This window comes from Pyrus communis, chromosome 7, assembly GCF_963583255.1.
Source record: "Pyrus communis chromosome 7, drPyrComm1.1, whole genome shotgun sequence".
NCBI classification, from domain to species: Eukaryota; Viridiplantae; Streptophyta; class Magnoliopsida; order Rosales; family Rosaceae; genus Pyrus; species Pyrus communis.
In genome coordinates this window covers 8,112,514-8,137,714 of record NC_084809.1, presented here as the reverse complement: position 1 = coordinate 8,137,714, position 25,201 = coordinate 8,112,514, and the positions used below count along the sequence as shown (strand labels likewise).

General features: G+C 37.5%; 3 protein-coding genes and 1 long non-coding RNA gene across 7 annotated transcripts; all 4 read right to left on the bottom strand.

Annotated features, from left to right (window-relative positions):
• Positions 1 to 331: 331 nt before the first annotated feature.
• LOC137740478 (VQ motif-containing protein 22-like) lies at positions 332 to 1,310 on the bottom strand (the record flags this gene model as incomplete). Its single annotated transcript, XM_068480338.1, has 1 exon — positions 332 to 1,310. A coding segment is annotated over one exon (822 nt), but the record flags the coding sequence as incomplete, so codon positions are not given.
• A 7,587-nt stretch (positions 1,311 to 8,897) lies between these two features.
• Positions 8,898 to 9,903, bottom strand: LOC137740821 (uncharacterized). Its single transcript, XR_011069175.1, has 6 exons — positions 9,771 to 9,903; positions 9,603 to 9,668; positions 9,443 to 9,513; positions 9,294 to 9,359; positions 9,124 to 9,198; positions 8,898 to 9,037 (listed from the first exon to the last, which is right to left on the bottom strand). It is a non-coding gene; the product is annotated as an uncharacterized lncRNA (long non-coding RNA).
• Positions 9,904 to 11,321: 1,418 nt separating this feature from the next.
• Positions 11,322 to 16,300, bottom strand: LOC137739447 (protein FAR-RED IMPAIRED RESPONSE 1). Of its 2 annotated transcripts, none has more exons than XM_068479015.1 (8): positions 16,086 to 16,300; positions 12,866 to 15,094; positions 12,714 to 12,770; positions 12,565 to 12,633; positions 12,403 to 12,471; positions 12,209 to 12,277; positions 12,058 to 12,105; positions 11,322 to 11,958 (listed from the first exon to the last, which is right to left on the bottom strand). In XM_068479015.1, exons 2-8 carry the CDS (start codon positions 15,014 to 15,016, stop codon positions 11,902 to 11,904), a joined length of 2,520 nt encoding a protein of 839 aa, XP_068335116.1. In that variant the 5' UTR covers positions 15,017 to 15,094; positions 16,086 to 16,300; the 3' UTR covers positions 11,322 to 11,901. The 2 variants fall into 2 exon arrangements, with proteins under 2 accessions (XP_068335116.1, XP_068335117.1); XM_068479016.1 differs by having other exon boundaries at positions 12,058 to 12,099.
• A 1,322-nt stretch (positions 16,301 to 17,622) lies between these two features.
• LOC137739779 (protein FAR-RED ELONGATED HYPOCOTYL 3-like) lies at positions 17,623 to 23,189 on the bottom strand. 3 transcript variants are annotated; one of them, XM_068479491.1, is made up of 10 exons: positions 22,955 to 23,189; positions 21,579 to 21,705; positions 19,240 to 21,456; positions 19,104 to 19,160; positions 18,786 to 18,854; positions 18,643 to 18,711; positions 18,484 to 18,552; positions 18,342 to 18,386; positions 18,157 to 18,253; positions 17,623 to 18,083 (listed from the first exon to the last, which is right to left on the bottom strand). In XM_068479491.1, exons 2-9 carry the CDS (start codon positions 21,579 to 21,581, stop codon positions 18,197 to 18,199), a joined length of 2,586 nt encoding a protein of 861 aa, XP_068335592.1. In that variant the 5' UTR covers positions 21,582 to 21,705; positions 22,955 to 23,189; the 3' UTR covers positions 17,623 to 18,083; positions 18,157 to 18,196. The 3 variants fall into 3 exon arrangements, with proteins under 3 accessions (XP_068335592.1, XP_068335590.1, XP_068335591.1); XM_068479489.1 differs by having other exon boundaries at positions 17,647 to 18,083; positions 18,342 to 18,392; XM_068479490.1 differs by having other exon boundaries at positions 17,647 to 18,083; positions 18,342 to 18,392; positions 21,579 to 21,699.
• Positions 23,190 to 25,201: the final 2,012 nt, after the last annotated feature.

Below are 25,201 nucleotides of genomic sequence, written 5' to 3'. Positions count from 1 at the left end.
GCCTTTGATGAGAATCTAACCTAAGACCTATCACTTACAAGTGAAGAAAAATACTACTAGACCGTAGTACTAAGTGGCTATTAGTTTTGTACTTAAATTATCTAGAAACGGTTCGGCCCTAAATATTGAATCTCACAATTGAAACAACCAATCACTCGCAGGCGCTTTGCATTTTATGTCAGCAACTTGACGCAAGAAAAAGAAACAAGCTAAAACTAGTTAGAGCATCCTTAATCAAATTACAAAATTAAAAAAGATATTAAAAATTGAACAATTAACAACATTGCATATGAAAAGAAGACATTTGGTATCGAGTCCGCTGAAAAAGATAAAAGATAAATATATATGTTTTTCATATATATATATATATATATGTATACATATATATATGTATGTATATATATATATATACATACATTGGTCAAGAATTTTGTCCCTAAGATAAGTCACTCTACCTAACTTTTCTGCTTTAAGTCCCCTCAATTTTCTCAAAACATGTAACTCCTGTTCTCATTGGCAGAAGTATTAGAACTGGGCGGCCTAGCAGAAGAAGGCACTTGGGATGCAGCACCCTCCCTCAGAAACTCATGATGATCATGATCGGACGACAGTCCCATCACCATGTTTGTGGGCCCCACTCTTGATGACAATCTCTCAAGAAACCCATGATCTCCACCGTTAACGTTGTCGTTGTTGTTGTTCAGCGAAAACAAGTATTGCTGGCTCTGACGTTGTTGGTATTGTTGCTGTTGTTGTTGCAAGAGTTGTTGCTGCTGAGGCTGTAGAGGATAGTACCCCGCCGCCCCGGGAGGCACAACAAAGTTCTGTGGCCTGGTGGGGCCGAGGCCAAAGCTAAGATTCGACGCACCAGTGGGAAACGACGCCGTAGTAGGACCCCCAGTGAATTGCTGCACCATGGCACGAAAGTTGGTAGTGTCCGTGCTGAGTAGCGTGGTGGGAGTTCTTCTTGAGGCTCTAGACCTTTTCCGAGCCGGCTTCGAAACTCGGCCTTGATCCGGGCTCAAGCTGTTGTTGGTGCTGGAGCTCGGGTGACCTAAACCGGCATGACCCGGTAAAGATGAAGTTGTAGTGGTCGTGGTGACGTCGGTGGCATCAGAGACTTGATCCTGGCAAAACATTGAAGCAGGAGTAGAAGAATTGAGGTTTTGGGTGTAGAATTGGAACCACTGATCATTAGGGTTATTGGACATGGTTCCGGTACTACTACTTATTGTCGAGAGAGAGAGAGAGAGAGAGAGAGAGAGAGAGAGAGAGAGATCAGAGAGAAATGAGGAAAAACAAATTTGAGTTTAGGGTTAGAGGGAAGGAATGAGAGGGTGGGTAAGCTATATTTATCAAAGGTGGGAATAGGGTCAAAGGAAGACTTTTATGGGATGATCGTGACCGTTGATTTGGGAGATATGGGTATATGTCACGTGAGGGTGGTGGCTGTGGGCAGGAAAAATAAAAGATTTTTTTTTTGGGTGAAAAGAAAAATAAAAGATGTTTGGCAAATGAAAAATAGCTTAGCTTTTAGGTTTAACTGGAAGGTAATTGTATAAATTAAGCATATTGCATATTCGTGAGAACAGTGGCGTCTACCGTGTGCATGGTTTCCTGGAAGCAACACATAGGCAGACGAAACGCCAGCATGATAATGGTTGCGTCAGCACGGTGGTGACCACGTTAGAAAGAGACTGGTGGAGGAGGAGGAGGAGGAGGAGGAGGAGGTGGGTGACATCACCCGTGACACCTGGAAGACGTCTTTGCGGCCGCAATGAAACAACTAAGCACTTTCTAGCCTTCAAATCCCTCTGTATTTATGTCTTTGATAGTTAAGTTATGGCCCTTGGTTTCTAACTGTTATAAACTCAAATCTTATACATTTTAGGTTTTTTATTGAAGTCTCTCTCCTACCACATAAATGACATAATAATAAAAGAGATGCAAATAATACCAATAAATACTCAACCGTTTTTTTGCTTTCATTTACACTACCAATTCAATTATATAAGATTGCTTATGGGTTTTGATAAAATAATAATAATAATTGCTTATGGGTGCATTCTAGATTATAAAAAAAAAGGGATTTTATTTTATTTTTATAAAATATGAGTACATGTATGTACTAAAATTTGGCTACATTTTACATATAAAAAAATTGGTATATTTAACATACCAAATCGATACATTTAATACAAAAAAGGGGCACATTTTATATAACAAAAAATGGGTACATTTTATATAAAAAACAATGGGTACATTATATATATATAACAATGGTACATTTTAGAGTAAAAAAATAAATAGATTTTACATTAAAAAATGGGTAAATTTTACATAAAAATGGTGCTTAAAAAGGATACATTTTTCATATAAGAAAGTGGTACATTTGTAAAGAAAAATGGGTACATTATAGATAACTTATGTGTCACATCCCGGCCTAGGCCCTCACCACATCCCGGGCCCGACTCCACCGTAGCACGATATTGTCCACTTTGTCCGATTTGGACTCCGACCACGCCCTCACGGTTTTTGTTTCTGGGAACTCACACGAGAACTTCCCAGTGGGTCACCCATCATAGGAATGCTCTCGCGCAAACTCGCTTAACTTCAGAGTTTCGATGGAGTCCGAACTCAATGAGCTCCCAAAAGGCCTTGTGCTAGGTAGAGATGGGAAAATACTATAAGGCTTACAGGATCCATTCCCCTGGACGATGTGGGATGTTACAATCCATTCCCAAAAGGCCTCGTGCTAGGTAGAGATAGGAATATACATATAAGGCTTACAGGATCCACTCCCCTGGACAATGTGGGATGTTACAATCCATCACCCTTAGGGGCCCGACGTCCTTATCCGCACACTTCCGGCCAAAGATTGGCTTTGATACCAAATTGTCACATCCCGGCTCGGGCCCCCACCACATCCCGGGCCTGACTCCACCGTAGCACGATATTATCCGTTTTGGGCTTCGACCACGCCCTCACGGTTTTTGTTTCTGGGAACTCACACGAGAACTTCCCAGTGATCATGGGAGTGACCTCGCGCGAACTCGCTTAACTTCGGAGTTCCAATGGAATCCGAAGCCAATGAGCTCTCAAAATGCCTCGTGCTAGGTAGAGATAGGAATATACATATAAGGCTTACAGGATCCACTCATCTGGACAATGTGGGATGTTACATTATGGGTATGAATGTGACATCACACATCGCCCAAGGGAGTGATCCTTATATGTATATTCCCATCTCTACCTAGCACGAGGCCTTTTGGGAGCTCACTGGCTTCGGGTTCTATCGGAACTCCGAAGTTAAGTGAAAAGGGGGCTAGAGCAATCCTATGATGGGTGACCTACTAGGAAGTTGCTCGTGAGTTCCCAGAAACAAAACCGTGAGGGAATGGTAAGCCCAAAGCGGACAATATCGTGCTATGGTGGTGGAGCGGGCCCAGAAAGTGATCCGTCTCGGGCCGGGATGTGACAATTTGGTATCAGAGCCTAACCCTGGCTGTGGTGTGCTGACGAGGACGTCGGACCCCCAAAGGGGGTGGATTGTGACATCCCACATCGCCCAGGGGAGTGATCCTTATATGTATATTCCCATCTCTACCTAGCACGAGGCCTTTTGGGAGCTCACTGGCTTCGGGTTCTATCGGAACTCCGAAGTTAAGCGAGAAGGGGGTTAGAGCAATCCTATGATGGGTGACCCACTGGGAAGTTGCTCGTGAGTTCCCAGAAACAAAACCGTGAGGGAATGGTAAGCCCAAAGCGGACAATATCATGCTACGGTGGTGGAGCGGGCCCAGAAAGTGATCCGTCCTGGGCCGGGATGTGACAATGAATAAAAGGTTAAAAAAATTATGACTACAAATAAAAGTTAAAAAAATAAGGGACAAAAAGAAATTAATTATGGGTACAAATTAAAATTTAAAAGAAAATTGGTACAATTTAAAAAAAGGGTTGCAAATTAAAAAATGGGTACAAACTAGAAATATAAATATATGATGAAAAGTTTAGCCATAAATATAAATATACCAAATGTAACAGTTCTAACACTAAATGAATATACTTAAAAATAAAATTTAACTATCTTGACGTGTAAATATTTTATTTTTGAAATAATTAATGACATTTATTAAATCCAAGGACCTTGATCAAAATTTGAAAAAGAATAAGGTTTTAATCAGTAAAGTACAAAAAATAAGGATGAAAATCTAAATTTCTTCTAATTTCTTTTAATTGCATTTTTCTTTGTTCAATTATTTCCTTTTGAAGCATATGCATGAGGTATTCTGGTGCTTTCTAGTTTCTAGTTGATATAACTTAGTTCTAATGATAGTGCACCTTTTTATATATTGTGCTAAAAAATGCAGATACATGTTCCTGGATAGTTCAATCATTAAGAAACAATTTGTCCCATTATTTGACTCTTTTTTTTGTTGGCTGAATAAAAGTCGAGCCGTTGAGAAGAAACCAACGAAACTCTAGGTCACATTTTGGCCAAATCCTTTTTATTGTTGTTGAGATAAATCCAGATCATAAACCTAATAAGTGGTGGAGACGTACAATTTCAGTCATGTTTATTTAGGAGGAATGAATTAGTAAAGAATGAGTATCATTTTCATTTTTCTCTTACTAACAATCAAAGATTTGATAGGAATCAGTGTAATTCTTGTGAGGATGTGAATGTAAAAGAGTTTTACATCGGTGAAAGGAGAAACGCCTTGCAAGGACTTATATGGTTGAACTACTCTCGATATTGCCACTTAGTTTTATGTTGGAGCCACAACTTTCTTCACAATAATATAATTGATTGGGCCAAGTGTGAAACCTAACGATCACACATACTCCACATCACCTAATTTGTGCTTTCCACACAGATGAAGGATGTGTGAAGATGTGAGGAGAAATCTTGCACTAAATCTCTCCATATCTAATAAATTAGTATTAATCGTTTAACAAAATATATATATATATATATATGTAGGCTTTCTTATTTTTAATGAAAAAAAGGTGATTCTGTTTATCTACCAAAGATAGAAAATTATTCAGAATGGCATTAACTCCAAAGAATAGGAAAAACAGTATTTCGTCTTTCTCTTGCCATTTGATAATTTTCTTACTTTTTTGAGCTGATTGGAGCCATCTGATTCAGCCATGGCTGGCTGTAGACTTTCCACTTTAAAAGGCGAAATAAATTTCTGAATTTTCCAGGAGTTCAAGACCAAACTATATAGTTCTATGCATTGGCTTTGTGTCTCATGTCCTGAAACAATCATTTTTTTTTAACTAAGAATATGAACCACGCAGAAAGATAAACAAACCAAAGTCGTCCTTGATTGGTTTTCCAATTGCCTCCTATGTTTATGGATGTAGACTTTTCTACTTTGAATGTTCTTTAGTTTATGTCGAGTTTTCTTCCTCTCATCATTCCAATGACTATTATTCTGTTCAAATCGAGCCGACATGTGCTGGATGAACAATGTTTGGAGTAGAATTCTCTCCCCTCCCAATTTCTCTCCCCTTTCATACCCCTCCTATTTAAATGGTTGTGATTACGTCACGTCTACATCTTGTTTTGAATTTTTTATATAGAGAATAAGACAAAAAAAAAGTATGAGAGGAGGGAATGGTAATAGGAGATGAGAGAATCCTACTCCACAATGTTTTGGCTCCTATATAGAGAGTCCGGATCCTCTTTGTGAGGATCCCGAGGATCTATGAATCGTGTCCGTTCATCGTACATCATGTGGTCAGAAATCATTTTAAATATTTTTATTTAAAAATAACCATAAACAGTACTTAACAAAAACTAACCGCATGATATACGATGAATGGACACAATTCACAGATCTTCAGGTTCCTCACCAAAAGAATTCGGAGAGGATCCTGTTGGCTATCACTACTAATTAATAAAACACTCATTGTCAACCAAAATCCTATAAAATTACCAGTTTAACCCTCTAATTAAAACAGAACATGAATAAGAAATATGGGGCAGAAATGTAATTTCACACAACCAAATTTTGCTTTTTTTTTTTTCAAAGCCTCACCAACATGTAATCTTAACATATGTCTAATTTGAAATAAATAAAAAATAAAAAAATTTCTCACTACCACATTCTTTGTCACTCTCTTCCTTTCTCCTTTTATTTCAAAAACAAAAATAAAAAAATTTCACATACACTTTGTGTGTGCCTACATGCTTGTAGATATTAAAGTAACCTAACAACATCTCTATTCTCCAGACCAAGTGACACGTCCAAAATACAAAGTGGTAATTATCATCTCTTTTCTTCCTATTCCTTTTAAGTAGAAGTCCAAGTCTTTCTTCATCAATCTGCCTCACAAGCAGATAAAAATGTAGTCTCTCAAAGAGAGAGAGAGAGAGAGAGAGAGAGAGAGAGAGAGAGAGAGAGAGAGAGGAGAGCCAAAGAAGGACACGTTAGGCGGAATATAGATGCAATTAATTAAGATTTAAGAATATGAATCCATGATAGTGAATAGTGATATGAAATTTCAAACAGATGATGTCCGCGTTCCCCACGTTCCTTTTGACAAGTATTCACTTCTTCAAATGTCTAAATAGAGTCCTATATATTTACACATATATGTATAAATCATAATTATATGGCTATTTGAAGTTCTTAATAGCTCAGTGTGTATGTGAACATATATAGGTTGTGATCCCTGAGATAATTCAGTAATTTACTAACCTGATCTCTCTACCTTTTCTCCACACTTGGCTCATATATCTTGTTCATAATATTGTCGGCACTCTGTAGCAGGTAAAAATGGGCGATGTTGGGCAATTCTTTAAGAGTTAAACCCAACAAATATTAAGGATTACCCTCCTTTCAAAAAAATCAACTTTATCGGTTGCGTCAAATAAACATGCAAAAGCAAAAACATTCTCATCCAACTATTGTTGAATGAGAAGTACTTGCGTCGGTCATGCAAACAAGAGAGTGCACTTACAATAGTCCTTGTGTCGGTCACGCAAACACATAACTAACTCATAATTATCGATGCATACGAGTCCGAATGTAAGATACATGCACCACAGTCCAGAAAGCCATCCCTGTTGAATAAGTTGATGCTTGCCATTAGAAGCCTCCTAGGCCAAGGCTCCAAAACCCTTGGGTTTCTGACTTATGTTTAGGTTCATGAGTAATGTTATTCATATCATGTTTTTATACCACATTTTCATACCACTTTAGATAGCATCTGATATGGACAACTACATCATTTGAAAAATTTGCAAAACCCAAGGAAAGGAAGGAGAAAGACTCCTCGTATATCACAATCATCATTTAATTAACTAGTTTTTCTTAATTATTAGTTTATTAAATAATGAACTAAATTTAAAAATCTGATTAATTCAAATGATGTGACTGTCCACATCAGATGCCACCTAATGTGGTATGAAAATGTAATACAAAAATATAACATGAATAACATTACTCGTCTAGGTTTATACATAATATCAGCCTGGGCCATTAGCCATATACAACAGAAAAAGGTCTAAGTAAACTGTTTAGTATTTACAAATGGAAGTGGGTTAGTAGAAGGTGGATGGTTTAATTTCTCCCTCACAGATGACTTAAAAATTTGGGTAGAGCATCCGATCACGTCATTTGTAGAATAACTCTTTAGCTTGAACTACGACCTCTTTTATTTTGGTTCCATCTGATTTGATGTAAAACATTGTCACGTCAATTGTAGAGTAAATCTAAACATGAGATATGACCTCTTTTATTTTAATCTCATTCGATCTTGTGTAAAAATTACGGTAATGAGATGGTTTTTATTGACTCATTGTTTGGTTAGGCTCTGGATAACAGTGCTTCCCTGATTTTAGTGGGCAGCAAAGGAGTGTGACACAAAAGCAACCACCCAAAGAACCCACAACTTCCATTTTTTTACTAAATCTTAACACCTCCGCTAGTAAATTATGTCATGCTTCCAACATTCCAGTGTTGTGCATGTATAAAAATAGGCTTAATTGGATTAATCGTTTTTATAATGATAGGGTAGTTGGAAGATAGTTTATGTGGTAAAAAAAAAAAAAAATTAAGATTTAAGCCTATGTGGTAAAATCTGTTAAAATTTATGCTCAAAATTGAAAATTCTGTCAACTTTCTGTTAATTATTAGCACGTGAGCCAGCCCCACCTATTAACAATTAACGAAGAGGTCCGTTTTAGCCTAATATGTGTATGGAGAGTTCCGTTTTAGTTTAATATGTACGGCTCACGTGCTAATAATTAACAAAAATTTGACGAAATTTTCAATCCTGGGCATAAATCTTAACAAACTTTACCCCAATAGCTTAAATCCTAGTTTTTTCACCACATGAGCTATCTTCCAACTACCCTGTCACCACGACTATTAATCCCAAGTAATAATATCCCCAGCCGAATCCCACTGCTCCAACTCAAGAACTGCGCCTCACTATTTGCCTGACGGCCATGGTTGGTTCTTCTCTGTTGCATCTTCTTCCCCAACTCTCATTAATCTCAACTTTCAAAGACGTGAATTTGGTTACTTCTACTCTTCAAGCACCACCCATCTTCTCAATTCCAAGCCCAAGCACTGTCCTCTCAGTTATCTCTCTTTCTTATACTGTCCTCTCAGGGATCTCTCTTTCTTTTACTGCAACGCGGTGAAATGAAAGGGTTAACCATGAAGAGATGGCAGAGCATCATAAAAAAATTTCATCATACCTAACGAGTCTTAAAAAGTACAATAAAACTTCTTGAGAAGAGAAACGTGGTGGAAGAATGTATGACAAAATTCAACTTACATTATTCCAACATCTTTTTGTACAATTGCTCAATGAAAGAACATACGAAAACATCTATATACCGAAAAAACTTGGATATATGAGTTTCATCTTTTTCAATCCTCGTTTACAAACACGAGGCTTAATTTACAACTGGACGACAGCGTCTTCATTTAAATGGATGGCCATCGTCTCTCAGCTATTTTGGTGGGCGCTTATCACATCGATGCTTGACCAAGAAGCCTACAGACTGTTCCTGCAACCAAAGAGCATTAAGCTCAGAAAAGAAAATCCAATGTCAAATAGGAAACAGAAGTCCAATTAGGCTATTCAGATGCCCACCATATCTTGCGGATTGCCCCTAAACTCAAAACAGCCATGCATGTTCGGCGCTATGGAACTAGGTTGTAGCTGCAACTAAAATAAAGCCAAAACAACATACTGCTACTTTAGTATTTGAATGTGATGAATCGTACTGCTTGATAGAATGCCATGTACGAAAAATCCAGTACCATTCCTTGCATGCTCTGTTGGGTCCCTAAGTGACGAATACATGTTGGTAACGGATGAACCTGTCCCTGAATGAAATCAAAAGAAAATGTTTGCATTCTGAATCGAAATGAAAAATCAAGTTCAGAATGAATAAAGATTTGGGTCATACATGGGTGGCCCGTTGGTTGCCATCATAACCCTCACGGATTGGAGAAATTAGTTCAACTGTCCCTGATATAACTACCATTGTATGAAAATACTGTAAGCTGTATACCTATCAACACACTCTTATTGCATTATTCTGGGATAACATAGCTGTTTCATATTACCCGTTCAGATTCTTGCTGAGGAACATGACAATTATCAATCTTATGTGCTCTGGACTTCATCAGTTCCTACATTTACAAAACATAGTGAAGTGAATCGTAATATATTACAGTCGAAAACAAAGAATCAATGAGGGAGAGTTTCCGAACAAAAAGGATCATGAGACAAACCATCTGCTGGCACCTGTGATATCTACAATGTCAACATCTTTATCTGACTCAACACTTTTGTCTGCATTCAATCCATCAACTTCCTTAAAACGATCACTTGTCAGAGAACTAAAATGCTCCTTGTCAACATTTATCTCATCATTGACATCTACAATGTCAACATCTCTATCTGACACAACACTTTGTTCTGCATTCAACCCATCAACTTCCTTAAAATGACCACCCGTTGTCTGAGAACTAACATTCACCTCAACATTTATCTCATGTGGGACATCTACAACGTTGACATCTTTATCTGACATAAAACTTACTTCTGCACTCAATCCATCAACTTCCTTTACAAGCTCACCCGTTGCTGGAGATGTAACTCACTCCTCCTCGACATTTACCTCATCCGCAACATCTACAATGTCAACATCTTTATCCGATCCTACACTTTGATCTGCATTCAAATCAACTTCCTTAACAAGATCACTCATTGTCAGAGAACTAACACGCTCCTCCTCAACATTTACCTCGCCAGTGATATCTACAATGTCAACATGTTTATCTGACCCAACGTTTTGTTCTGCATTCAATCCATCAACTTCCTTAACACGATCACTCGCGATCGGCGAACTTGGCTCTGCCTCAGACATTTATCTCATAAGTGACATCTACAATGTTAACATCTTTATCTGACCTAATGTCTAACTGGTCCTGTTCACATGAGGGCAGTTCAAGATCTCTCTCCACACAATCAAACAAAGCTTACACAACACAAAAGCTCATTTCATTGAATTACCTGATACAAAAAATCAATAATAACAGCTTCAAAATTAAGAAATAAATATGAAAAATTGTTAAAAAAAAAAAAAAAAAAAAAACCTACAAAATCCAAAATTGTAAAGTACTGCAAAATTCAAAGTTTCGAAGTGAAGTGCGCTCTTTGCTAACTAATTTTGTAGGATGCACGAAGGAAAATAAGCAGAAAGTAAAAAGGTGAAAAAAGAAAGGGAATTGGTGATTACCCATTTGTTTTTGGGAGCTCAGCAGCAGCAGCAACTAAAACATCTCCACTCAGTTATGAGAAATTGCAGGACTTGAGCTTTTCTTTCTGTTTTTACTCAATTTTCCCAGGAACCAAACAGGTCGTGAGTCCAAGCAGAAAGGCGAGAAATCAATGTCACGTAAATGAAAAGGGAAGTGCTTGCACCTGCGCAAGTCAGTTTTCCCGCTACCACCACGCGCGGACTGAAACACAGAGAGAGAGAGGAGAGCGGAGAGATTCAAGTCCGGTAGCAGGTCGGGTTGAAGTTCACGGGTAATCGGGTATAAATTTTTAATTTTGGGTGGGTTTTATTTAGACGCCAAAATTTTCGAGGGATAATACTTGAATTATTGGAAAAATTCACATAGCCGCGCAATAAATTATATTATCAGAATCGTTCAATTTTTTTTATTTTCTTTTAAAGATTACTTTTATAAAAAAAAAATCATTCAGATCGAAAATCGTTTAGTTATTCAAATATATACGATTTATTATAAGTATGTTATTTAATACCCACAACGTTGATTCATCAAGAATACCCTCACGAATGCATGTAAAACATATATTTGAAACCAGATAAAAGAAGAAACATAACTTCAAACTGTACTTTGCCATCCATTTACCTCACAGAAATTTACATGAACCTGTCTGCCTCCACACGGCGGCGGACGGGCGACTCAGGAGGATGAAGTTAGGACCTGCTTTGCGTTGCACAACATACTTTTACAGACCTCAAGCACATTAACCTCAATATCTTCACTAACTAGGCATTGATTAGTACGTTCGAGATACCGATCTGCTGAACGAATCTAAAATACACTTGACACTACATTGTAGTTCTATTTTGGCTCAGTGCGATGCTAAGTTACGATGAATGAAGTGGCAAATGTCATCTCAGACCTCAGTACAGCACCTTCATATTACGCCTCTATGGAAGTAAACTTTCGGCTTAAACACGGCACCTCAGAGGCAGAAAGAGAGCCGAGGCCAAAAGAGGGATCTGGAACCACTTCAGGGTTTAGTTTCTGATTACCAAACAAGTTTAAGTACAACGTTAACCAACTCCGAGGGCTGTACAGCTATATGGCACGTGTTTCTTCCTTAGGAGTGTCTTGAAGCATCGTCATGCAACTGCGAAGATCTCAGATGCGGATCATCCTGCATTGGAGTTACAAAACCCAATAAAGTAAAACCATAGATAATACCAGTGCAGTTTCTTCAGGATATAAACAAACATCCTGTAAATTGAAAACAAACCTGCAGGCTGTAATTGAAACTACTTGATGGTCTGAAGTCCAACTGTCCCTACATGATTAGAGCAGATTTTGAGAAAGTTGTTGCATGAATATGCAGACACACGGAAAAATTTCTCTAAGAAGCGATTCAAACGAATATGAAAATACTGTACCATCCCATGAATGCTTTGCTGAGCCCCGAAGAAACCATCATGGTTGGGTGCTATTGAATTCAGTTGTCCCTACAAGTTATATAAACCCAATTAAATCAAATTCATACAACTATTATGTAGAAATATAATATCGTGTCTGTACGGCTCCAAAGGAAATCTTAACATATTAAAGTCCTGACATTATTTCGACTTACCAGCCCTTGCATACTCTGCTGGTTAACATAGTAACTGTCATGAGGTGGCTCCATCAAGTTTAACTGTACCTGCACGCACCAGTTATGAAATTTCACAAATGATATAAGAAAGATGCATGTGAGAATTTAAAATAAACGATACGAGAAAAGAGTATGCAATACCAGTCCGTGCACATTCTGTTGGGCACCATAATATCCATTAAGGGCTATACCGTCTGAGCTTAAGTTCTCCTACAAGCATAAAAGTTCAGATTAACATATGCAAAATCAATCATTTTTAAAATAAAAAATAACATAAGGAATGGACAAACCATTTGCTGCAAGCTGTCTTGTGATTCAACAAGTACACCGTCTTGCTTTGCCGGCACCTGCAAAATAGAAACATACTTCAATAATCGTTCTTACATTTGACTCAAGTTAACTGGTTAAAGTAAAGCCATCAACCATCAACTTCAGAACATACCTTTCTTTTCCTATTTGTATTTCTCTTCCTAATTGCTTTTGCAGTAGGGATTCCTTGATTCTCTTCTTCCGCTTCACGAATACCATGAACAGTACCACTGAACTCTATGACAGTACCATTAGAGTTATTCACATTCACACAATTCTTCAAAGCTTCAACAAGAGTGCGGAGAGCAACATTATAAGTTTCTTCAGATGATGATCCTTCTTCGCTCAACTCAATGGCTCGCTTGCATAAATCATTGTAGCGTTGCACCCTAGTCTGTACTCGCTCTGTTTCTTCAACCATTGATTGCCTAATCTTTGCATCTTTTGTCCACCTCTTCAAAATATAATGAGATGGGATGCTTGAGAGGCCACACATTTGGAGAACAATCAGTGTGTGTCTACAAAGGAAACCTTTGTACTCAAACAAATGACAGGAACAAAAAACCTCTGACTTCGTTTCGTTCCAGGCTACCATGAAATATTCATCCTTTTCACAGTCTTGAACTCTGAATGTAGTAGTTGGTCCATCTTCATGTTCTTTCCTTGGCTGGCAGCCAACTACGCCCAAAACCTCAACTTGGAACTTTTTGAATACCGCATGCGTGTAAACCGTTGACATTTGTTTTTCCCAAGGCGAAGGAGATTTTAATGCAGGCTGTTTGTGCCATGTATCAAAATCTGCAATTGATTCCTCTTCATACCTATTTTGCAGAATTGTTCCATATTGTTTCACAAATTCTCTCAGACTAATTTTCTTGTGTATGTATTTATCGAAGAAAGAGTTCATACTTTCAGAACGCTGAGGTGTGCACATTCCAGCTAAAAAAGTATCTCCTATATAAGTAGGCACCCATCTATTACGATCATCATACAGCAATCGGATCCATTCGTCATCTTGAAGTTCAAAACTATTAACCATCTCCCACCATCTAAGGACAAACTGTTCATCTGTCGAGGACTTGAAAATGCATTCGTTAAACTTAGACAGGAAATTGTCGTGCCGTTTGATTACATGAGCAAGAGTTTCAGGGATCTTTTCCAGTATACTCCAAAGTGAAAAGCAGTGACGTGCATCTGGAAAGACTTCGCCAATTGCTGCCTTCAGGGTTTGGTCTTGATCAGTGATAATCACTTTAGGACCTTGCCCACCCATTGCTCTAAGCCATGTCTTCAACAACCATACAAATGTTGATTTTGTATCATCAGCAACCAATGCACAACCAAGCAACATTGACTGAAAATGGTTGTTCACCCCAACAAAAGGAGCAAATGGCAACTTATCGTTTATTTTGATGTAAGAAGTATCAAAAGAGACAACATCGTTAAAACTCTTGTAATCACTCCGACTTTTTGCATCAACCCAAAACAAATTTCTCAGACGCTGCTCTTCATTCAAATCTATAGCATAGAAGAAGTTAGGATTCTCCTTCTGGATACGCTTAAAGTATTCAAGCAGTACCTGAGCATCTCCCAAATCCAGACTCAAGTCCCGGCACTTATCAAACTGATAGTTTGTGTCAGCCTGAGGAAACCCAGTACTTTGGTACCCACCAGAGTGTCTAGACATTTCAACATACATCTTTCTTGTCCGTTCACTAACTGCATGCAAAATGTCAATATTATTCTTTTCAGCTAACTTTACATTCCTATGAATCCGAAAATGATATGCCAGAGCAGGTAAAAGCTCATGATTATGCTCCTTTATGAATTCATGAATAATCCACTTTCCATCTGCCCTTCTCTTCACATGCATGCTGGCTTTGCAATCTGTCTTTTTCACAGTTGGTCGACGACTAGTCCCACTATCTGATTCTGGAGTGACTCCATATCTTGAACATGCAAATTTGGCATCAATAAATTCCTTTGATTTCTTTGAGCGCCGGCTGTTTTTGATTGAAGTAGTGAATCCCATAGACTTGGCATATTCTTGATAAAATGAGTATGCTGCCTCATGCGATTCGAATTCAATGCCATTACAAGGTTCAAAATCTGCTTCACCCTCAAACACTTGAACGTCCTTCTCGGGAGAAGTAATGACTCCACCACCTCTATTCTGCACTTCTTCCGCAACAGCAACCATATTCATATTTTCATTTACTGCACCACCACTCATTTTTTCTGGACCATCCACCACTGTTTCACCCAAATTTTGATTTCTATCCATGATGTCTAGCTACAAGTTGTTTGCTATCTGTTTCAGTGAAGAAACTCCTTTTGTTCCAACATACCATCATAATAACCCCTAAAGAAAAAAGGTACGATAAGAAACAACAATAAGTGACAAGAAATGCAAGTCCTGTTCAGGGTGTTAAAAGATACTCAGAGATCATCTCTGTCATTAGCAAAATTCTAACCAACTTGGCCAGCAAACCTAACATAAAAAGTTCCTGGACCGTGTGAACACTCAAGAATTCTCTGTCATTCTGTTTTGCACTCTTCGTTAGTGATGTAAAACACGCATGATTGTGCGGAGAAAAAAACCTCGCCAAGTGCAAAATACACCACTTTGGCACCCAAAATGCCCCTCTCTTAGACTCTTACCGGGTACATATAAATCGTAGTTAAGCCAGTTCAAACTCAATCAGCAATTGTCAATATATTTCACTTTGGTAACCAAAACTAGTACTTAATAATCAAAATGGAACATAACAAGCACATAAAATATCGCTCGAAAAAAACTAGTACTTATTAACTAGAGCAGCGAGCACCCGAGTTTGAATCTCCTCCCCCTCCCCCTCCCCATAGTTTAACTAGACTAGAATATCGCTCGAATAAAAAAATAAACACGAGCCATGCTCATTATCTGTGACAGTAACAACAATCCCGCTGCAGTTTAATTTACTATTCTTCACTACACTAAGTACAATACATTCTATCACTTAAACAGTAATAACTATTCCATGATTCCATCCACATTGTGGATCTGTGATTAATTAATGCCAAATAAGAAAGTTATGATCTTTTCTTTTTACCCTCTGTTTGGCAGCTGAGAAAGCTGCTGAAATGGAAAGAAAATTCTAAAGTCTAGACCTTTATCATGCTTTAACATATTTTTCTAGCCTCTGAAAAACAAGCTTAGAAAGGAAAAAAAAAAACATTATAAATCAAAATTAGTAACTCCAGTTTCCTTTTTCCCCGTGACTTTCTCAGCAGCCAAACACAAAACAACACGAATTTTACCCAGGAAAATCAACAAGTTTCAGTAAGTGATTCAGAGAGAGAAAGAGAGAGACCTCAAGTGAAGAATCAGAGAAGAAGAACGGAACGGCGAGTGGGGAATTCCGCGAGTGGGCGAGAACCGGGTCGAATTTGGGAAAGCTTCGGGGGTTGGATCTTCACACGCTCACTCGCCGAAGCAAACGGGGATCTGGCAGGAAACTGGCGAATTCCACTCGCTTTGTTCACACGCTCTAATCTTCGTTTCTGTCTCTCTTCCTTCTCGGCGCGTCAAGATGTTTCTTTTCTGGACAATTTCATATGATATATACGGCTGAATAATATCTGGTTCCGAGACACACGCGTGGCGCGTGATTAGTTTAAATTATCAACAACGAGTTAAAAACCTGATCTAATTCTGAAGATTCGTGAATCGTTCATCGTACATTGTATGATCAATTTTTGTCAAGTGCTGTTTGTATTTAATTTTAAATAAAAATATTTAAAATGATTTCTGACCGTGCAATGTACGATGAACAAATACAATTCAAAGATATCTGGAATCCTTACAAAAAGGATCGCATAAGGATTCGGATTGCTAATTCAACACGATTATGATAGTTTCTTTCCAAATAATTAAATGTTTTTTTTAATTAGTGTATCTAAGTTTTTGATCCGACTAATCACTAGGCTCTCTGTTTGACCACACAATATTTGGAGGGCGAGAAACACCAGCATTTGTTAGGTGAATACTGTGGAAGAGAGTCGAACCCTAAATCACTTGAGAGCAAACCAAGGACCTGACCGCTAGACGAACAACTCTTAGGTCAAATAATAATGTTATTAGATCTCAAAATTGTGAACAATATATGGTATGTGGTGGGAAAAAAATAAAGTGTAATTATTATTACTTGAGTTTTGTATGCAATGGTAAATATGTCGTGTCCGTAACTTTGAATACGTGACAGTAACTTTGAACGATTAATTGACATTTGTAACACTGACTATCAATTAGGGTAGCGATTCTGCTCCAATTTTGCAAATTTGCACTTTTTCTTTTGGTGTTTGCCTACTTGCTCCTTTGAATTATGTGATTTAGTGAAAAGACCATGACAATTATGAATTTTGCACAATAACATTTTTTAAATCCAATAAAAGAAAAAAAAAAAAAAAAAAAAAAAACCCCCTCAACTACCCACTTGTTATGTTCTAATTAAATAATCAAATGAGCTCTCTAAATACCTCCTAACTAAAATTTAGGAACGATTTGAAAAAAAATTTATCTTCTTTCACGCTTCCTATTATGCTCTTAGTACAACAAACTCTCTAGAATTTTCTAAATTTACAAAGTAAAAAAAAAAATTCAAGCATTTTTTTAACAACTTTTTAAATAAACGCTTTATTCTATTGGTTCATACTTATTATGGCTCCCTAAATTAGAGAGTATCATTGGAATATAAATTTTTAGAGGGTTCCTATAATTTAACTAAAAACCAAATATGATTTGAAGAAGCACTTAATAAGTCAAAATAGTGTATTTTTTAATGTTGGCCTTCAACGACTAAAGCATAAAAGTAAGAGGAAGAAGTGCAAGGGGAAAAATTGGTGGCGAAGAATCGCCATCCCTGACGGTTAACAACCACCCATGTACACTTCAATCATCACGAACGATACTAGTAATGAAAGTCCTGAATTCAAATCTCATGAACGACACTAGTAAACCTGTCATTTCTCGACCGTCTTCCATCTTGAAAGCTTTAAAAAAAATAATAATAAAATAAATTCCTTATGGAATGGGCCCACAAGTAAACCTGATTTCAACTAACCCTATTGAGGATAAGCAATCAGAGGTACAATAATACAACATCCTTTACAGAAGATATGACCCTGCTCATATTTCTTTCCTACTTCCGAAAACATCACAGATGAAATAATTAACAACAGCCTACTCTATACTGTCTTATTTTACAGGTACCAAATGAGGAAGTTGTCCATCGTGATCCTTCCGTCCGCGAGGTACGATACATTTCACTTTTCTTTACAACAAGATTTATCTTCAAAGGATCTCTCTTTACCTACAGAACAATTTTCAAATCAGTTCCACTGTGTTTCAAGTTAAACTTCAGCTAACAGCAAAAAAATATTTACCATTTTAAATGCAAGATGCCAACACTGAGCAGTTTGTTCCTTAAGCATGTCTGGATGCATCTTCATGCAATGGAGCGGTTCTTACGTTGGGGTCATCCTGGCACAAGGAGAAAACAACTGTAAGCTAAATTAAACAAAATGCATGATGTAGGAAAGTCAATTAGTACCATGTCCAGCAAACTAACCCGAATTCCATAAACGTAACCAGTTGGTGTTCTGAAAAAATCCATCTGTCCCTGCAAGCACAATGCCGCAAAATATAAAATGCAACCAATTGAACATGGTCAGAGGCTAAATATTTTCGTTATCATGAAAGGGTAACTGTACCAGCCCATGCATGCTTTGCTGCGCACTGTAATAACCATCATGGCTTGGAGCTATAGAGTTCAGTTGTCCCTGCAAGTATGAAAACCAGGTCTCAGTTATATTCATGTAGTTTGCAATATCGCTGGTCCTTTTCTACTCATTCTAATAATTATGACTTACAAGCCCCTGAATGGTCTGTTGATTCCCATAGTAGTTATCCCGTGTAGGTGCCATTAGATTCAATTGTACCTGACAAAAAGGAGGCACCATATATGAATAAGTTGTATCAGACAATTTGTTATTGGTACAAGATATGGTCATACCATTCCTTGCACATTCGGTTGGGCACCATAATAGCCATCAAGTGTTGCTGCTCTTGAGTTCAATTTCTCCTACAAAATAAGATTCTAATTACAAAATATTACAATAGTCGAATAAGTCTGTCCAACAATTTTAAACACTATTCTCCTGCATGCGATACCAGATAGACGTAAGCACACCAATCTTGTGTGACCAGATTCATAATATTGTTCCAAAACACAATGTGTATCCCAGATTAGGACTCCAATTTGAAGCAAATCATCTCAAACAAATATTTTCTTTTCAAAAAAGCTAAAAAAATTAAATAGAAAAAGACAAACCATTGGTTGCAAGCTGTCTTGTGCCCCAACAGCCATAACCTCCGGCTCAGAGTTCACCTGCAATTTGATTATAATGTTACCTTTAAATAAAACTGTAACAAAGAGCATTATAATTTAGTCACTATCAAGAACAAACCTTTCTTTTCTTCGTTGGATTCTTTTTCTTGTTTGTTTTGCTGCTCATACTTCTATTTTGGTTATCGTCTTCAATGCAAAGCAGGCCATGAGTGACTGATGTGCCAGCTTCTAACAGACTCTTACTAGAATTATTTACACTCACACAATTTCCAAAAGCTTCTTCTAGTGCACGGCATGCAACACTGTAGCTCTCCTGAGATAGAGTTCCTTCCTCGATCACTTTCATTGCCCGTTGACATAAATCATTAAACTTTTGCACCCTGGATAGTACAATGTCGGAATCTTCTCCCATCAAATGCCGGCTCTTTGCATCTTTTGTCCAACGTTTTAATACATATTGAGATGGGATTGCAGAAAGGCCACATATTTGAAGAACAATCAATGCATGTCTACAAAGATAACCTTTATATTCAAATAAGCAGCATGCACAAGAAACCTCTGTCTTCATTTCATTCCATGTTACGATGAAATCTTCATTCTTTTCAAAATCTTGCACTTTGAAAATGGTACCCGTCTCATCTTGTCTTTCCCGTTTAGGGTGACAAGCAACTGCACCTAAAACCTCACCTTGAATTTTCTTGAATACTGCATGTGTGTACAGCCCTGAGACGCTCTTCTCCAAAGGTGAAGGAGATCTCAAAGTAGGCGGTTTGTTCCATGTATCATAATCTGCTTTGGCTTCTTCATCATACCTATCCTGTAGGATTGCTTCATACTGTTTCAGGAACTCTTGAACAGTGGTCTTCTTATGCACATACTTGTCAAAAAAGGAGTTCACACTATCAGATCGCTGACCTGCAGACATCCCAGCCAAACAAACATCCCTCATGTATGTTGGTACCCACTGTTTTCGATCTTCATACAACAACTGAGTCCATTCATCCTCTTTCAGATCAAAATTCTCAAGAATTTCCCACCATCTTTTTTCAAACTCTTCATTTGTAGATGATCTGTGGATACACTTTTCAAATTCCGCCATAAAATTTTGATGCTGTTTAATCACATGGCCAAGATTTTCAGAAACCTTCCCCAAGATATGCCACAAACAAAAACAATGATAAGCATTTGGAAAGACCTCCACAACAACTGATTTTATCAACTTGTCATGGTCAGTGATTATTACTTTTGGAGCTTGTCCACCCATAGCTTTCAACCACGTCTGCATTAGCCAAGAAAAAGTTGATGTACTTTCATCTGATACCAAAGCACATCCTAGCAGCACAAACTGATAGTGTTGATTCACTCCAACAAATAAAGCAAGAGGCATCTTATATTTGTTCCTAACGTAGGTAGTATCAAAAGACACTATATCACTGAAATGGATGTAGTCATGCCTACTTTTGGCATCAACCCAAAACAAACTTTTCAGCCGTTGGTCTTCCCCCAGATCTACAGCATAGAAGAAGTTGGAATTCATACTCTGCATCTGCATGAAAAACTCAAGCAAAATCTTCAAATCTCCTGCCTCTAATGCCAAATTCCTACCTTTATCGAAAGGATTTTTGGGATCACTTTTTAGACCAACCACATTTTTGTATTCAGCAAATTGTCTGGCCATTGCAGCGTACATTTTTCTTGTCTGTTCACTGACTGCTTGGGCTGGTAAAAGCTCATGGTTATGCTCCTTCACAAAATTATGTATAACCCATTTACCATCTGGTCTTCTCTTCACATGCATCGAAGCTTTGCAGTCTGTCTTTGAACATGATCGCCGACCAGTCGGATTTTCTGGATCTTGCTTGTTCTGTCTGGCACGTGGTCTATTATACGACTTGTCATACTCGCGCTTGGTTCCATATCTAGAACAAGCAAATTTTGCATCAATAAATTCTCTCGATGTCTTTGAACGGCGGCTATTTTGGATTGCAGTGTTGAATCCCATAGACCGAGCATACTCCTGATAAAAGGAGTATGCTTCACCATGTGATTCAAATTCCATACCAAAAAGCGGCTCAAGATTTGTATCCTCTTTAAACACTACCATATCTGGTGTAGGAGAATTCAAATCCCCACCATCTTCAACGCGTACTTCATCTCTAATATCCTCAATGTTTTCACTTGCTATATCTCCATTATGTGCTTTTTCTTCATGTTCCAATAAGTTATCAATTTCATGTGGCTCTTCATCTTCTTTGCCATGTTCACCAGAAGGTAGCCGTAGATCTATGTCCATGGTGAGGTTATTTAGTTTTAACTGGTTGCTATCGGAGAACATCTGAAACAAAGAAAAGACAACAGTTGCCAGAAAATCAAATAATGATTAAATATACAAACTCTGAACATAATAGTATACAAAAATTCAGATTCCTAATTAAAGTAAGAAAAAGAGTTACAAACCATTTTAGAAGTTCAAAGCACAAAATTAACAAACAGCTCCAACTAGATTGTCTAGCCTTGTCAATGTGAACAAGATGATGCTGTCACCTCCCATGGTATCTTATAAGCTATATAAATAAACCTGTGGCTGGAAAGAGTAAGAAATTAATTTATTAAAAAGAAATAAAACCACGGGCATTAATACTCATGACTGGAAATTTCAAAGAAATATCTAATTGAACCACTATCACATGTTAAAATCTTGAACTTTAAGAGGTTTAGGTGATTATCGAAGATAGAGCAATTGTGCCGGAAAATGTTTTTAATCACCACCAAACGAACTATTAGTTCCAAAAAATAATATTCAGAACTGTGTATTTTCTGTGCAACACAGGCATTTACGTATTTCGAGAGTCTAGCATCAGTATCCTTATTAATACCATATCCCAGTCACTGAGGTATTCAAGACCACCAACGTGAAGTATTTAAGCTAATATACCAGAATAGGGTGGTAAGGCACCTTCTTGAAGGCATAAGGTGTTGTTCTAAACTCACCAGAATGCCTCTCAGAAAACAAAACTTGAAAATGAGAAACAGTGGGGCTCTCATTTATCCATCACATAAAAATTCATCTAGGATCACAAACATGTATATCAACCTCAAAAACTGGCAAACATGTATATATCAACATCACAATCTAATACCAATTCCGATGTTAAATATCTACTCGAAACTAACTCAAACAAAAACAAAAAATCCACCGCCTAAACGTCAAGAAACATTCTACAATGCTCTAAATAGGAGCAATAGAGTGTGCACTTCTACCACATATGTGGTAGTGTTTTGACACAAATAACAGAGTTTCAGCTACACTAGGCAACAGATGAGAACAACTGCTAAACTTGAAGTGCAACAAACACACACAATCCAAACGAAACGTGATTAAACTCACAAGTCATGGGTTTTAAAACCGAAATAACTCGGAATCGAAAAACCATACTTTACATGCTAATAATACTGCTCAAGCTCCAAAATGTGCAACAGTGCAAGTCCACCTGAAAACCCAACTAAACTAGGCTGTTCAACAAACAAAGAATTCCCAAGTAATGAAATTTATAAGCTCAGCTGAATTTAACAAGCTGCTAACTCAAACAAATTAACTAATCGATAGCAACTCCTCATTTTTCAAACCCATCAATCACCCCCATAAAAAAAAAAAAAAAAAAAATCAAACTTTACAATCAATACAAAAATCCCAGACTGCAAAACACTAAATTCAACAGAAAAGCAATCAAAAGGAGAGACTTTAATAACATTTAATTGATTCTAGAGAGGGGGCTAGAAAGAGAAAGAGAGAGAGAGAGAGAGAGAGAGAGAGAGAGAGAGAGAGATTTTACAATTCCTTTGCCCTTCTCTCTCTGCGTATTACATATGGAGGAAGGAGGAGGAGGAGGAGGAGGAGGGAGCTTCGATCTGCGACTGCGAAGGAAGATGATCGCACACGCGAGGGGGAGGAGCGAGTGGCCAATTACGAAGGTCCTTTATTTTTGCCCCCAATTTGTTCCCGTTTTAGGGTTTCAAAATCGATCCCAATTCAATCTGACTCTCACCTTCTCCCACTCGCTGCCATTTTTGACCTTTTATTTATGAACCGAAGCCTCGCGGCCACACGCGTCGCGCGTGCCGGCCCATCGTGCTGTTGATGTAATTGTGCGACCACCGAGCGAGCTAAACTGCAGGGTGTGGGTCCCCTTTTCACGCATACGTTATTGGCTGACTGTGCGCGTGTCACGCGTGGCTGCCCGCCCAATAAAGTCACTCGTCAGCTGTCTCTCTCTCTCTCTCTCCCCCATTTTCTTTACGTGTTCTTTCGACTGTTTATCACAAATTTATTTCATTTTGTTTCAAACTTCAAGCCTTCATACTTCAAAGTAATTTTTCTTTCTTTTTTTTTCTTTCCAAAAAGTGAGATAATTGATGACAAATTGCGGTTATTCATCTCTTTCGGATCCGAAGAGGTTATAGGGAATTTCATTCTGCCCGTGGCCACAGTCGAGTAGACTCATTAGCTTGGAGAATCGAACTCGGAATCTCTCACATTTTTGTTTATTAGGGAACTTCAAAGTAATTTTTCAATCTACTCAAACTATATTTACATAATGTTATAATTTTATTTAAATTATAATTTTGATTCTATTTTTTTTAATTAATAAAAATTATAAAATTTAATTGTAACAATTATATCGTCCGCTTTTGCTATTATAACGTATAAAATTATAAATCATCTGATTCGCATTCATGATATCCATAATAAATCCTCCCAATTCAAGACTTTGGAACTTCTTGTTTGGTGTGACATTCATCATGTTGATTTACTTAATATTTTAAGTACAACCTATACTATTATTGATGCAATGATATGAGGAGGGGAAGTTGAACTGAGTCACACGATAAGTAACACTAATTTATAATCAATTCATCATTCATGAGCAGGTGTGTTGACAACAGTAGTTGTTTTCTATTGTTACATTACAGAGAAATAAGTCGAAAAAATACCTAAGTCGTACTCCAACTCTGACACTCTAACTCATACATTTGCATATGAGTTAGGGTTCTCAATGATTTTTCCCAGAGACCTAGTCTTCATGAAAGAATTTTTAGGGTTCCCAAAACTAAACTCTGCCTTAGAATTCATTGGGAGTTAAGTTATTGTTTTTCAACACACTTCTAGTTCTTGCCATACATGTTCATGAATGCTGCATTTCATTTTCAGCCACTGCATTTCATTTTCAGCCACACTTTTTTGTTGAGGAGTATGGGGTTGCCAAGGAATGCCAAAGTCCATTTTCTTGATCTGTATATTTTTCAAATTCCAATGTGAGTGAATTAAATTTGAAAGTCTACAATTTTGAACATTCCTCTCTAAATTTCCCATTTATTTAAGGGTTTTGTCTTTTGTAGTCCAGCTTACTTAGTAGTTCGACTTTTTAAACAATCTTCACCGTTTGATTTCTTATAGTCAATTTTAAAGTCAATCTTCACCGTTCACTTCCTAAACAACTTAGTAGTCTCTTATTCAAAACCTAGAAAATTGACAAAATTATCTCAATAAATGTACACGTAGAAATGATGAGCAAATGTAGACACAATTCCCAACCAGAATAGAAAACTTGCGCACCCTTCATCAAAGCAGAAAGGCTCCACCATCCCATTATATAGAAAATAAATGTTAAAGAGTGTCTCTCAAAATGGAACGAGAGGTAACGTTAAACTGTGAGGTAGTAAAAAATCTCACTTTGAAAGTCACCTTATTATTTATCTACATAAACATTAGGAAAGCTTGACAGTTCCTTCTTTGATTCCCAAGTAAGTCTTTAACTAAGGTACACCAGAAGCACTAATAAAATACCCATTGTTGACAATGACCCAAAAATACACCGTTCTGTAACAGAGTGCCAAATATAGTTCCCAATAGTACTGCACAGACAAAACTGTATCTGCAGAAAAATAAGAACAACTTGCATAAATTTGAATCCGACGAGCTGTTGCGTTCAAGTTTTTCTGCAAAACTATAGTTGCAATTTTACCAACCTGCAAATGCAGCACAACTTCCATAAACTCTTTTAAATGATCAAGAAGCAAAT

What these genes read in the sequence shown, in the direction of transcription:
- LOC137739447 (XM_068479015.1), bottom strand. Translation starts at nt 15,016, where the DNA reads ATGGATAGAAATCAAAATTTGGGTGAAACAGTGGTGGATGGTCCAGAA. An exon ending in AAGACAGCTTGCAGCAAATG is followed by an intron (nt 12,634 to 12,713) that starts GTTTGTCCATTC and finishes TTATGCTTGTAG; the next exon opens with GAGAACTTAAGCTCAGACGG. An exon ending in GTTTCAATTACAGCCTGCAG is followed by an intron (nt 11,959 to 12,057) that starts GTTTGTTTTCAA and finishes ACTCCAATGCAG; the next exon opens with GATGATCCGCATCTGAGATC.
- LOC137739779 (XM_068479489.1), bottom strand. An exon ending in ATCCAACGAAGAAAAGAAAG is followed by an intron (nt 19,161 to 19,239) that starts GTTTGTTCTTGA and finishes ATCAAATTGCAG; the next exon opens with GTGAACTCTGAGCCGGAGGT. An exon ending in GTTACGTTTATGGAATTCGG is followed by an intron (nt 18,254 to 18,341) that starts GTTAGTTTGCTG and finishes TCCTTGTGCCAG; the next exon opens with GATGACCCCAACGTAAGAAC.